Here is a 15,079-nt window from a genome sequence, read left to right as displayed (position 1 = left end):
TCAATCTTTATTTAGAAAGCACATTGAAATGTGCCCCTGGTACACTGCGCAGAAGAACTGCCACACACACACACACACACACACGCACACGCACACACACGCACGCATGCACACACACGCACACAGACACACACACGCACACACACGCACGCATGCACACACACGCACAGACACACGCACACAGACACACACGCGTGTCTGTTGTACATACACTGTCAGTCTACTGTCTTCGTCTAATGCGTCTCTCTCTGTCTGCCCGCTCGCAGGTTATCGGCTGTCAGGACAGAGTCTGGCCAACTTTGAGGGGCAAACTCAGCCATTTGGAGGGACAGAGATGTTGTGGCAGGACAAGCATGCAGCCCTGACTTTCATGTCATTACTGCTGCTACTGTGGCAGGAAGCAGCACCCATTGAAGTCCCAGAAGACCGTAAGTCACCCAAAGCTGCATCAAAACTATAAAGATGCTAGCTGTAGTTCCACACCTCACTTTTCTAACAGTTAGTTCAGTGTGATGTTTTTAGGGCCTGGCTTCAGCTCACCGTTTAACCCTTTAAGCATTTACTTCTGACACAGCGTGACACCGAACAAACAAGCTCTGCTACTCCCCTTATTTGTAAAGGGGAGATCATCAACGTAATGCAAGTGTGGCGAGCAGTGGAAGTGACTCATGCAGTTATTGTGAAAGTAACATCTGATAGTGTTTCTACTGTATCCTCTACCCACATGAGCATGTTTGAGAGAATCCATGTCAGGTTGTTTTAGTTTATTGTTTGGGTGAAAAGTGAAAACATCCTTTGAGAGCAGGTTGGAGCTTTTGGGAGATACTTGGAAATTATTGACAACAAAGTTCTTAGCAGCAGCCTCACTGACACCAAAATCAACTCGTTTGCATCCAAGTTTAAAATAGTTTTCAGGACGTTCCAGTGTATCCATCTCAGTAAACTAATTACTGAGTCCAGCGAGCGCGTTTTTGTACTAAGAGTCTACAAACTAAATAAATAATTCCTATTGTACTCTTCACATAACACAATCTTCTGTATATTTCCTTTGGTAAAGTGCTGTAATAGTATGTTGTCTCTCTGTCCCACACTGCTTGTCCTTTCCTGGCATGTGAACTCACTACAGGTAAGTCTTTATCCACTGTTCCTCATTCGATTTCACCAGAGTTCCCACTCCTAGGTTTTTTTTTTAAAGCACTAATATAGTAGTAGTAGCAATGGGTGGCACGGTGGTTAGCACTGTTGCCTCACAACAAGAAGGTCCTGAGTTCAATTCCAACATCAGGCCGGGGTCTTTCTGTGCGCCACTAGCTGTGAATGTGCGAGTGAATGTGAGTGCAAATTGTTGTCTGTCCCTGTGTGTTGGCCCTGCGACAGACTGGCGACCTGTCCAGGGTGTACCCTGCCTCTCGCCCTATGACAGCTGGGATAGGCTCCAGCGCCCCCCGCGACCCTGAAAAGGATAAGCAGACGCAAATGGGTGGAATTAATATAGTACATACTTACACATGCAAGCTATAACAGTGGTTCTCTACTGGCCATGAAAACACATCAGTTCTGCTGGACAGTGGGTTCACATCTCTTGCTGTGATTGGACAAAAGTAAAGCTGCTCCCTTTGTAAAGAGTCACCCTGCAGGTTTGATGTTTTTATGCCAGATGCAACCTGAAAAGCATCTGTGCATCATCTTGGGACTGAACTGGAGATCTTTGGCCTGTTATGCAAATGTGTAAACCACTACAGGGAGTGCAGAATTATTAGGCAAATGAGTATTTTGTCCACATCATCCTCTTCATGCATGTTGTCTTACTCCAAGCTGTATAGGATCGAAAGCCTACTACCAATTAAGCATATTAGGTGATGTGCATCTCTGTAATGAGAAGGGGTGTGGTCTAATGACATCAACACCCTATATCAGGTGTGCATAATTATTAGGCAACGTCCTTTCCTTTGGCAAAATGGGTCAAAAGAAGGACTTGACAGGCTCAGAAAAGTCAAAAATAGTGAGATATCTTGCAGAGGGATGCAGCAGTCTCAAAATTGCAAAGCTTCTGAAGCGTGATCATCGAACAATCAAGCGTTTCATTCAAAATAGTCAACAGGGTCGCAAGAAGTGTGTGCAAAAACCAAGGCGCAAAATAACTGCCCATGAACTGAGAAAAGTCAAGCGTGCAGCTGCCAAGATGCCACTTGCCACCAGTTTGGCCATATTTCAGAGCTGCAACATCACTGGAGTGCCCAAAAGCACAAGGTGTGCAATACTCAGAGACATGGCCAAGGTAAGAAAGGCTGAAAGACGACCACCACTGAACAAGACACACAAGCTGAAACGTCAAGACTGGGCCAAGAAATATCTCAAGACTGGTTTTTCTAAGGTTTTATGGACTGATGAAATGAGAGTGAGTCTTGATGGGCCAGATGGATGGGCCCGTGGCTGGATTGGTAAAGGGCAGAGAGCTCCAGTCCGACTCAGACGCCAGCAAGGTGGAGGTGGAGTACTGGTTTGGGCTGGTATCATCAAAGATGAGCTTGTGGGGCCTTTTCGGGTTGAGGATGGAGTCAAGCTCAACTCCCAGTCCTACTGCCAGTTTCTGGAAGACACCTTCTTCAAGCAGTGGTACAGGAAGAAGTCTGCATCCTTCAAGAAAAACATGATTTTCATGCAGGACAATGCTCCATCACACGCGTCCAAGTACTCCACAGCGTGGCTGCAAGAAAGGGTATAAAAGAAGAAAAACTAATGACATGGCCTCCTTGTTCACCTGATCTGAACCCCATTGAGAACCTGTGGTCCATCATCAAATGTGAGATTTACAAGGAGGGAAAACAGTACACCTCTCTGAACAGTGTCTGGGAGGCTGTGGTTGCTGCTGCACGCAATGTTGATGGTGAACAGATCAAAACACTGACAGAATCCATGGATGGCAGGCTTTTGAGTGTCCTTGCAAAGAAAGGTGGCTATATTGGTCGCTGATTTGTTTTTGTTTTGTTTTTGAATGTCAGAAATGTATATTTGTGAATGTGGAGATGTTATATTGGTTTCACTGGTAAAAATAAATAATTGAAATGGGTATATATTTGTTTTTTGTTAAGTTGCCTAATAATTATGCACAGTAATAGTCACCTGCACACACAGATATCCCCCTAAAATAGCTCAAACTAAAAACAAACTAAAAACTACTTCCAAAATCATTCAGCTTTGATATTAATGAGTTTTTTGGGTTCATTGAGAACATGGTTGTTGTTCAATAATAACATTATTCCTCAAAAATACAACTTGCCTAACAATTCTGCACTCCCTGTATATCCAGTAATGCACTTGTGAGATCTAAAAAGAGAAAAAAGTACTTTCAAGATAAAAATAGGGTCTGTGAAGATATGTATAGATCTGATCTATAAGTCTTGAAATGTGTATATAAAAAAAAGAAATCAGCAACTTCAAATGGAGCCTCCTATTAACACTTCCTCGAGCTGCCACCTTTTGGTGAAAGTAGATGATTTTTGGTGCAATTTTGGTGCACTTATTTGATAACCTTGTACTTGGCATGTGGACCTGACTCCAAAGCTTTATATGGAGACGGCTTGTCTGCAGGAAACCAAAGCAGTCCTTTCTCAACATGATCTAACCCTGTCTGCTACCTGAGGGCCCTTTACTGAGAACACCTGCTTCCATACTACAGATGAATGTACCCACATGATCGTTCCTTGAAATGATTGGCTCTGCTCGTGCTTGCTGGGTTAGCTCAACATAGCAAAGCTACAGTGATACTTGGCAGAGCTGGTTGTAGACAGTCACACCTACATGGAGTACTTCATGAATTTTTACCACTGTTAAATATTGTTGTTGACCCACTTAAAATGAGCTTAGTGGGCCAGTTGGGAACCACTGAGCTGTGTATGATAACAGCTGTAACATAGTACAATATTAATGTGTATTTGTCTCTAATATGATTAACAATCACAACTTGTGCATCTTATTCTGTTTCTCCTTGGCGTTACTTTGGACTAACAGCAAAGATCCAGCAAGACTGTAAGTGTTCTAACATGTTTTTGTCCCCACGTTCAGTACAGAGCAAACCTGTTGTCCTTCACTCAGAGGGTCATATATGGTTGTTTTAACAAAGCCAGTGGCATTCTTTAAAAAAGGTCCAAACTGTAATATTAAAGCAGCGCTGTGACTCCATCAACACCGTCATGAATCCTCACTTAAGACCAGATTTGAATGCACTGGAGGATCATCATCATTGTCAAGTGCAAAGTTTAAAGTCAAGAGCACAATAAACATATTTTAACCTCATACACAGTCTAAACCTGACCAAGCAGTCGCAAGTGAAAGCAAAAGTATGCACTTAGTAAGCCAAAGTGAGCACGTGCAGTAAAAACATAAGAGCCTTCAATGTCACTCCTGCAACATCCTCTGAATAGAGGCCATATTAGGAGGCTGCACTGTTTGCATGTGCTTCTATATGACAGTCTGGGTCTTTCTGACGTGTCATTGACAAGTAAAATTGGGAAACATTCTGCTGATGACCTGACTTTGTAGGGCATGCACATTTGTGATGCAGCATGTGAAAAAGTGAGCCAAGCACAAATCAATCAAGGACATCTCAACTTTCTTTTATTTCCATCTCAGCAAATATCTCTCAAACTTAGAAAAATGGAATTTATTGAACAGTTTCTGATAAACAATGCTCTATCTAGTCCCAGGTCGTCCTTGTGGAGCCCCCCTCACATAACATTCCCATACTAAACTCAACAGTCTAGTGTAAATGTACTAGAGTTTTCATCAGACGCTGATTTATGGGCCTGCTACAAGTGACTGTTTGTCTGTTTGCATTATTACTAAAGCACAGTAATAATAGAAAGTGTTCAACATCTAAAACATTCATAGAAAGCATCAAATGCCAAACCATGATGGCTCTTTACAAATATAATGCTGTGTTTTCTTCCAGTGGATGTGATTAGGTGGTGAACCTCTACTAAAGCTACTGTCTTGTTTCTCTCTCCCAGTGAAGCAGCCCCCAACTATCATGAAACAGTCAGTAAAGAACTACATTGTGGACCCCAGAGATAACATCATCATTGAGTGTGAGGCCAAGGGCAACCCAGTGCCAACGTAAGCTCACACACACTCCCAACATGAGTCATGGTAAAAACAAAGCATCCATAAAGAACAGCAAATGACACAGTGGAGTTACTTGTTTGTACACATTAAGCCAAAATGCAGATGTACTGTGTGAAAAACATTGAGGTTTTGTATATAACTTCCATGTAATCAGTTTCTCACACCATTATGGAAGGATTTTGGCACAACTTCCTGTTGCTGTGGTGCAACATTGTTGAGTGTCGTCACAGCTTTGTAGGCATTCACCTCCCGGCCGTGTCGACGTCCAGCCACGCTGTTCCACTTTGCTTGATGAATCTTGACTGGGCCGTAGACTTTCTATAGCTTTGAGCTCTGGAGACTGGCTAGGCCGCCATTTACCATGAATTATACAATATTGTCACGGCTGGGGGCAGTCGTGTGGTGTATTGAAAAAAGGATCCAAAATGCAGGTACTGGCTGGGGTGCGAGTGAGTGTTTATTAGTGATGTGTCCTGTGTGTCGAAGCTTCGAATCGTGCGTCGGGTAATCGCGGGGTCGTTTTTCTGAAGCGCGTATCGAGGCTTGCTTTGATTACGTATGCAGTGACGTTCGAGGCCTCGCGGGCAGTCCGTACCACGTGACTGATTCAGGGACTGGTTCACCGGTTCGCGCCAGATTCGAAATAACATGGGCAGGAAAACAGCTGATTCCCCATCACACCGTGTTGTGGAATTGGATTACGTACGTGCTACATAGTTACTTGTGCATTTCTTCTTCGATGGAACCAGCAAGGAAGAGATGTGTTTTATTTTTTATTTTGTCTCTCCTAATAAAGAATGCACACAGTAATAAATATCACAAATGATAAACACCAAAATATAAATAAACAACACTACACATCCTATAATCTGATTTCTGTCTTTTAGTTTATTAAAAAGTGTAGCACCAAAGACTAGTTTGTGTCATTATCCAGATGTACATAAGGTTTACACATCATTTTAATCAAAGAGCCCGCTTCACTTGAATTGTCCACTTGATGGCGCAGTAGAGCAAATGAATCATCACAATGCTTCGAACCATGAGTCGACCAATTGGATGGAAAGCTTCAGTTCATCATGAGGCTTCATCTCACCATCACTAGTGTTTATTTACAGCGGCGAGAAGGTGACAAAACAGGAAGAGCAGAGCGGGGAGTAAACAAACCTAAACTGGGAAAACTAAAGAACAAAACTTAAACCAGACACTCACGAGAGGAGGAGCAAAATGCACAAAGAGACGCAGAATGAATACCAGGTAACAGAATAATGCAGACGGACATGGACCTAAACAGACGACACAACAGAGAGCACAGGAAAACACAGGGCTTAAATACACGGGGAGTAATCAGGGAATGGGCCACAGGAGGGAGACACAGCTGGGAGCAATTAGGCTAACGAGACAGGGGAGAGGTAAAACTGAACACACTGACATGAGACAAGAACTTTCAGAATAAAACAGGAAACTAACAGACACAGAGAACCAGACAGGACACTGAACTTGACAGGCAGACTCATGAGCAGACACAATAACACCATGGACAGACAGAGGGAACACAGAGAAGTGGGAGCAGGCAGGCAGAGAACAGAAACCTAACAAATGGCAAAATCACAACAGAATACACACTCGGAATGAACAAAAGCATAAGGAAACACAAAACACTGAGTCCTCAGACACAGGACCATGACAAACAAATTCCATTTGTGAATCATTGCACCAAAAGCTGCCACCATGTCACCGAGCTTCTTGCTGATGGTCTTGTCCATTCCAGTCTTATGTGGGTCTACAGTCTTGTGACATGCTTTGACAGCTCTTCGTCCTTGCCCATGGTGATGGAGAGGTTGGAATGGAAGAAAATGCTCCTGTGGACAGGTGTGCTTTATACATATAATGAGATTGGATGAGGAGTTTTTGTAATGGATTGACTGATTACAGTCTCTGTGCCACCGAGCCAGTCTGTGGGAACCAGAATTCTGGCTGGTTTGTAGGGGATCAATACTTGTTTCACTCAGTGACATCCACTTCAATATATAACCTTTATGTAATGTGCTTTTTCTGGATTTTTGGTTGATATTCTGTCTCTCTCCATTAAAATTGCACTACCATAAAAATTAGAGCTTGTTCATTTCTGTATCAGTGAGCAAACTTACAAATTACCGTCTTTACTGTCATAGAACAAGAACAATATTCTATGTAAGCATTCTACTTTTTTACTCCTGCTACTTTAATACTGTTTATTCTCTGGTCCAGCTGATGGTGGCCAGCTGAAGCGGTGACTCAGGAGCAACATCAAAGGGCCACAGGGAACAGTTATGGACAAAAGGCTTTTATATGGACACATGTGCACTTTGTATGTTGCAACAGGGAGGAAACGGAAGTCTGGGAACTGCACAGGTCTAGAGAAGCAGGCTCAAGGGGACAGACATAAGTTAGTCCAGGTGATTTTTTGCAGAGGATTTCAAAAAGGATTTCCCCACGAGGGAAGACGCTGTTGAAGGGTAAGCAGGCAGGTTGTAGAGGTGAGTATAATAATCTAGCAGAGACTGGGCTGCAGAGCTGGTTCATTTATACTGCAGCTGATGAGGCTGACAAGGGAGTGGAGAGGCTCCAAGCACCACCCAAAGGCTTGTACAAGACCTCAACCTTTCCTAGGCTCAGAGAGTTAAAAACATACACAGTCCATTGGCAGACTATGGCAATCCTCCCTACTCAAAGGCCATCTACAGGCCGAGTACCGGACTGCACCACCTGAGACCTAGTGAAGTCTGTGATGAGGGAACCACAGATGAGGAACCTTCTCAGGTTCCTACCCTTCCAGGTGACGAGGTCGGTCAGAGGAGACATCAAGGGCTTATAGTCTCAGCCGGCATACAACACAGTAATGGCATGTGTAGAACAACTGTAGAACGGTAAAAGTTCACCAGCACCGACTGATTCCTCCTTAAACCCTTGAAAAAGTGCAGCTGCTGCTGGGCCGTCTCCACAACAGGGGTTGAAAGAACCTCAGAGATGTGAGATCTTAAAAGGTTTGGGTCAAGGAAAAGCCAGAAGAGAGCATTGGAGTAAATTATGGGAACCACAAGATACAGACGTTTGGATCAATAAAGCCATCCATGGTTTTAGATTAATCTGTTTACAATTCAGCTCTGCTCAGCACCGAGGCTCATACACAAATGAGCTGTCACATTGGTTTACAGTGTTTGTACCTTTCCCTGTCCCACTGTTGCTCTGGAGCATTTGATGCCTCACACACGGGGATGAGGCTTAAAGGAATAGCTAACACCAAGTCACACCTCTGTAAGTCAAACTCAGACCAGGCCTAAACACAAACACAGACACCACTGCTTACATCACTGGGTGTATGGGCAGCTCAGAGCAGTGGTTCATTGTTTCACTGGAGACAGGAAGATTTTTGTGTTCACACAGATAAGTACACAACCTCACAAACAGCCACTCAGAGCCACTACGCCATGTGCACATGCTGTGTCTCCTCTGCTTCAGTAATGCACATGGTGGACATGGATCATTCACCAAAAAGGATTGTTCACTTACTTGCAATCAGTCTCTAACTACATAACACACACACACTCTCCTGGTTCGGTGCTCTGTGCTGCGCCACAAACAGGCCGAGCACAGCTGTTACTTGCTGAAAAACAACAGGAAGCTTTACTTGTAAATCCCCACGCCTCACTAAAACTGGAGCTGACTTCCTCACTAACCAACCACACGGATTAAAGTATTACTAAACGCACGTGCAGACTGTGTGGTGGATATTTGTACTGCCATCATATAACAGTTGAGTAATATACAGTCATGTGAAAAATACATCTTCTTTTAATTGTAGGGTTTTGTTTATTAGGACTGAATCAGGTCCTTAGACGATACTAAAACAGAATGAAATAGAACCACATGTTCCAATGGATAAAGATGCTTTCTCCTGGTAGATTTTCCAAAGAAGCCATGCTTGGTTAGTCTTTATCAAACTGTACTGTACTTTTGAACGTACTAAGATGTAGCCTCTGGAGTTCTTGCAGTTTCTCTGAGCGTTGTGTGACCTCAGGGTGACCTTGGTTGGTATGTATACCCTGGGAGGCTTGATTTCCATTTGTGCACGATCACTCTCACTGTTGAATGAGGGACTTTTATTTGTTCTGGAAATCGTGTTGTGTCCATGTTGGGCAGCACCAGTTGCATCACTAAGATTATTTCTGTGGTCTTTCCTTTTGAGCATACCAGAAAACTGCCAAACGTCGGCTTTTATACAGGTGGTCCCAGTGTACATGTCACGTATTGGTTTCTTCTGAACAGTTAGTCGAGTGCATTGATCAGCAGTACCTTATGTCACCTGGTAACAAGCAGAGAACTTTGGCATTTCTGCTTGTTGAATGAAAAGATCATTATCACAGTGTTAGTGTGTCCTTGGTGTCTGATGTGTTTAATATAAACAGCCTTACACTCACAGAAATGATATTGTAATTTACCTTTTCTGAAAGGAAAAGATTTTGTTCTTAACATTTGTTCTTAACATGACTTACTGGGATTTCATTTGGACTTCCAGTCTGAGAAGAAAAAAAACCTTAGCTTTCAATGGTGTGGTGAAATTGTGCTTTTTTACAAACACACTACAAAATAGACTAGACAGAGGTAGTTAAAAACAAACAAAATGTATACACACACAAGCTGTTATACGACAACATTGGGTAAAGAAATTGTACAGTGCAGTCCTGAGTGGACAAAAAGGAGAAAATACTGAGTAAAAGTCAAATTGTGGACGTTCTAAGCAACGTGAAGCAAAGTGCAACATTTAGCATCGACATGAAGCATGTGAACATGTGCGTGTGACAAATACAGGCTCATCATCATCATCATCATCATGTCGTCTCCACTGAAGTTTCAGCTCAAATGAAAAAGCAAAACATACGTCTAAACAATCAGACACTTTCAGAGAAAAACGTATAAATAATGTAAAACACAAACAAAAAATCTAATTTGAGTTAGATTTTTTTCCTTTTATTATTTGGAGAGCTGCCAAGGCTGGACTGGGACAAAAAATTGATTGAAAACGTGACGTCATTCAGGGGTAAAACCGCAAAGGATTCTGGGAACTCGTGGCAAGAGGTACTAGCGCACGCAGGCTTTCAATTGAAATCAGTTACACAGCGATAAAAAGAAACACAAAAATGGCAAGAAGCTGTTGTATTATTAACTGCAATAGCCGGTCGCATGACAGCCACAGGAAGCCGACGGGTAAAGAGATAAAACATATACTTTTATTCACAGGGTAAAACAGTTGTTTTGTATCACTAATTGCCCAGTGCGATTACAACATACAATATTATTGTCACTGCTACATTTCTGTTATGCTACCAGAAATTATTTCCACTACTAATTAATTACCGTTGAGCTCAAAGGTCCTATTAATAAACGGTTAACGAATGTGTATTTATGACGACGATTTGTGAGACTGGTAAACTTACCTTTGTTCGTACGATGGTCTTTACTTTCTACACGGTGCATTTCAAGGTCCTGCACCCATCCATCGGTAAACTGTACCTGGGCTTGTTGCAGTGACCTGAAGTTACTAAACTTCATGAGTGTGTGCACTCACTCCAAGAACCGTATAATTATAAATCTGAGCGTGGTGAAAGTTGGGCAGCACGCTGACGTCTTTTGTCCCTCTGTGTGCTCGTAAGGGTCTGACCCTTTCACTGGTTTGATTTTTCCTCGTATCTTTTCTTTGTCTTTTCGTCGAGTCTGTCTTTGTACGGACCGGCATTGTTCTCCTTCGTTTTGTACATTCCTTTTTTGTGCGGCAAAGAAAAAACAAGAAGGTATTGGAACCGGAGAATGAACGTTTTGCGGTGCTGCAAATGCTTGCATTTGATGCGGTACTTGGATTGTTTTGCCACGAGTTCCCAGCATGCAATGCGCGAAAATCACATGATTGCTAAACAAGGGGGAGGGTGCATCCGGCCTCCTCGGCTGTAATTGGTCCAGCCCAGAATCGATCATGACCAATTGGCCAATCCAACACCTTTCATTATATATACCCTTCCTAAAAAAAAATTTAAAAAAATCCATCGGCCCATAAAAACAAAAAATCTCCAGCGGCCCACCGGGCAAATGCCCGGTATGCCCAATGGCCAGTCCAGCTATGAGAGCTGCTGTTTATTTGTGGTTATATTTTGCCCAGTGTTTCCTGCCTCAGTGTGGTTACACATAGATAATGTCTGCTCTTGGAAAACAAGGTTATAAGAGATATAATTCTTTGATTTCTTCAACTAAATCTTAGGTTTTCATGGCGAAGAAATGGGAAGTTTTTCAATATTGGGAAAGATCCCAGGGTGACGATGCGAAAACGCTCGGGAACCCTGGAGATTGGCTTCCGCAGCGGAGGTCGGCCAGAGGACTACGAGGGAGAATACCAATGTTTTGCCACCAATGACTTTGGAGTGTCTCTGTCCAACAAAATCCTGCTCCGGGTCTCCAGTAAGATCACAGAACACACTAATTGCTGTTTACATGTCATTCATTCATTTGTGATATGCAGAACACACCCCTTGAAACTTTGGAGTAATAAGTGGATTCATGGATGGTGACAGATATCTATCTGCACCAACAGCTCAGTGCTAATTGTATTTCTTATATTTTCAACTAGTAGCTGAATCCTGTTGTTCATATTTCCCCCAATCCTCCAGAGGCTCCTCTGTGGCCTAAGGAGGTGCTGGAGCCAGTATCTGTGACTGAAGGCTCCGCACTGGTTCTACCTTGCAACCCCCCACCAGGTCTGCCTCCTCCGTTCACCTTCTGGATGGACAGCAGTGAGTTTCAAACTCCCCCAATCACTAAACCCTCTTCTTTTTTGTAGCATGTGGTATCTGTTTCCTCGCTGTTAGAGAGACACTTGTAGGAATCTGAACCCAGACTGGCTTCACCTATCAGTCATTCATTCTTAGGGATAACCTGATTGCTTTGTTAAAGTTCTTCAGCACAGCTAGCTTGATGTATGAGGTGCATTTTATTTAGGACTCCTGTGTCCTAAATAAAGTGATGTTTTTTCTGATTCCCGGCGCCTCGTGCTGCTCTGGTCCTTAGGCTTAGGCTTCTCTGCACAAGTTCATGCCACTGTTAGCTGACAGAGCAGGCCTCATGTTCAGCCATTAGCTGTTTTACAGCCAGAGGCAAGAAGCTATTTAGTTGAACAATACCAATTTTTATTCAGTCCAGTCTATAATTCTCTATGTAAAACTGAAACTGAAATATAGACTGGACATTTGTCCTGCTTGGAAACTGACATTGCTGTAAATGGCTGTTAACCTGAACTGACCTGTTCACCATAAAGCTTGTGACACAAACACAGTCATAAACAAACAACAGGAAGCCAGAGCAGACACACCGATGCATCATTAGGATTGCTGGCCCAGCTGCTGATTGGTCCTGGGGCTCTGTGTTAACAGTCAGATGGGTTATGTCACCCATCGCACACTTACAATGGGGGATGCTTCGCCTTGACATCTGTGTGGGTGTACTGGAGGATTGTCTGTAGTGACTGTAGAATAACACATCAGCATCCCACATAGCAGGCAGGTCTGGCCCAATTGTGGTTTGGTGTATGTGGCCCAGGCTCACAGAAAACAGCTCTGGCCTGGATCCAGCATCAAGCTGGCACTTCTGACTGTTTGTGAGTGTACACTTTATCCAAAACCTAGTGAGGGTTTACTCATGTTTACCACCGGGTGGCTGTAGCTCAGGCGGTAGAGCAGGTCATCTAGTGATCGGAAGGTTAGTGGTTTGATCCCTGGTTCCTCCAGTTTGCATAAAAGTGTATAAATGTAGTTAGGAAGCACTCAGTTTATGGAAAGGGTGTGAATGTGGCATGTTGTATAGAGTGCTTTGAGTAATCCAGGAGAGTAGAAAAGTGCTATGTAACAATCAGTCTGAACAGAGTTTTGTCATGTTACTTTTGCACTATTATGTTCTGGCACATGTTGTTATTACACGGCTTGATTAAGGTACACATTAGGCTGACATCTGGGCCCAGAGTTGAAACTGTTCTGGGCCAGCACAGGACCAGCAGTGTGTCTGCAACACGAGCCATGTGCTGGCTCGTGTGTGGGCCACCTCTGGCAAACCAGATCTGGGCCACCAAAGGGCCGTCATTGTTTGCACTATGTGGGCCATGTGTAAGCACGTTGTGTGGGGCAGATCTGGGCCATACCAGTTTTGCTTGAGCTGATGTTGATTTGAGTTATATGTGAAAATAGAAGCAGCAAACTGTTTCCAGTAGCCCTGAAGAGATTGTTACTTCTGTGTTTGTAGGTTGACATTTTGGCTTTTCCAGAGATCACTTATGTGTCATGGTAATACTTCAAGCAGCTATATATGAATGACACAACAAAGCATATAATACCAAGCAGAGTCCATGCAACAACGAAAATATTGGGTGCAAATATTGGACCTAACAAAAAATTGTTGGAAAGATAACTTTGTCACACGTCAGGACGCTTTTAAGGAGTGACATCATTGTGTTTTAACTGAATTGGAAGTTTAAACGACATCAAAACGTTGGATAACCATCTGTTGCACTCAGTCTAGTTGAGAAATGTCGTCAAACTCTAGATCAAACATAGACATACTTGTGGCAAATATAGAAGTGGTCTGTATTTGTTTTATTAGTCCCAGCTGCTCAGATGACATGGCCCCTCTTTGCATTCTTTCACTGCAAGAGGAAATCTTGCATAGGTATTAAAAAATGGAAGGAAGGCACTTTGACTCAACCAGATTTAAAAATAAAGACATGTCTGTTTAATGACCTGGAAGGACCACTTTAGAGCCAAAAACCTGTTTTACATCTTTTCAGGTACACGCTGAGCTGCCCAGATCCAATCTAGCATTGAACATTATTGAACTTGCAGCTGATATATGAAATCCTAAACTTATCGATGTGGTTTCATTCCTTCTCTCTTATTCTTCATTTCTGTCTGTTCTTGTGACCTTGAGATATGAGTCCAATCCCTCAGGATAAACGAGTGTCCATGGGTCTTAATGGAGACCTCTACTTCTCCAATGTTTTGGCCCAAGATGCAAACACAGACTACAGCTGTAAAGCTCGCTTTCTGTTCACACACACCATCCAGGAGAAGAACCCATACAAACTCAAAGTTCAGACCAGTAAGTATGCAACACACACACACACACACACACACACACATGGACACACACACACACACACACACACACACACATCATGGCTGCTTCAGTTTCACCAGATTAACTGAGGATGTGCAGAAACATACGGGCAGCGTTACCGAGGGCCTTAAACACAATCACTGATGAAGCTGGAGTTTCCCGTCAGTATTTCCATTTGGGGGCCGTAGTGCTAAACAATAAATGACACAGTTGAACTTTTTTTTTCCTGTCGCGCACACACAGGCACACAAGCCATCGCCCCTGCCAGCACGCGCAGACTTCTAGGTCAAGCAGCAGTGGAGAAAAATTTCCTGTTGACATTTTGTGTTTCTGGCACAATATTGACTTCAGAGGAAAGGCAGCAGGAGGACTGTTGGTGAATTTCCACATTACCTTGGAGGAAGACGCCGAACAGACGGGGGGCGGTGAGGGGTGAATGGTTGGATGGACAGATAAAAAATATGACAGCAGCGTATTGAAAATTCTTACCTACAGACCAGAGACCTGCAGATATGCTTCTTACTGTTGTCTCAGTGTCTTTGTTTTGGTTGTGTGACTTAAGAAAGCTGTGATAAATAATCTTTTGACAGTAAGAGTTTAAATGCATTCACATCAAATGATGTAGCACTATATTGCACTGTATTATTACACCGTTATGTGTCTGTTTATGCTTTATCTGTAGCATGCTTCTTGTTCTTCTCCAAACAGCAGCTAGCTAGTTAGCAGAGGGGTACTTTTATCTTTAGCTGCTAGATTCTAACTGAAGGGA

The 15,079-nt window shown here is 43.1% G+C and overlaps 1 protein-coding gene across 5 annotated transcripts in view; it reads left to right on the top strand.

The window, feature by feature from the left end:
- LOC102211078 (neurofascin) overlaps nucleotides 1–15,079 on the top strand; it is a 134,233-nt gene that overhangs the window by 87,233 nt on the left and 31,921 nt on the right. For 4 of the 5 annotated variants that reach the window (XM_013915099.1, XM_013915102.1, XM_013915101.1 and 1 more), the window contains exons 4-9: nucleotides 267–428; nucleotides 4,012–4,029; nucleotides 5,010–5,115; nucleotides 11,414–11,610; nucleotides 11,820–11,942; nucleotides 14,122–14,292. In XM_013915099.1, coding sequence (XP_013770553.1) covers nucleotides 335–428; nucleotides 4,012–4,029; nucleotides 5,010–5,115; nucleotides 11,414–11,610; nucleotides 11,820–11,942; nucleotides 14,122–14,292 — 709 coding nt within the window. In that variant the 5' untranslated portion in view covers nucleotides 267–334. The remainder of the gene's footprint in view (nucleotides 1–266; nucleotides 429–4,011; nucleotides 4,030–5,009; nucleotides 5,116–11,413; nucleotides 11,611–11,819; nucleotides 11,943–14,121; nucleotides 14,293–15,079) is intronic. The other variant, XM_013915100.1, reaches the window with a different exon arrangement.

Source organism: Pundamilia nyererei, unplaced genomic scaffold, assembly GCF_000239375.1.
Source record: "Pundamilia nyererei isolate P.nyererei 1_Seehausen unplaced genomic scaffold, PunNye1.0 scaffold00257, whole genome shotgun sequence".
Lineage (NCBI taxonomy): Eukaryota > Metazoa > Chordata > Actinopteri > Cichliformes > Cichlidae > Pundamilia > Pundamilia nyererei.
Note: the sequence above shows the minus strand (reverse complement) of the source record. Positions and strands in the feature narration are given on the sequence as shown.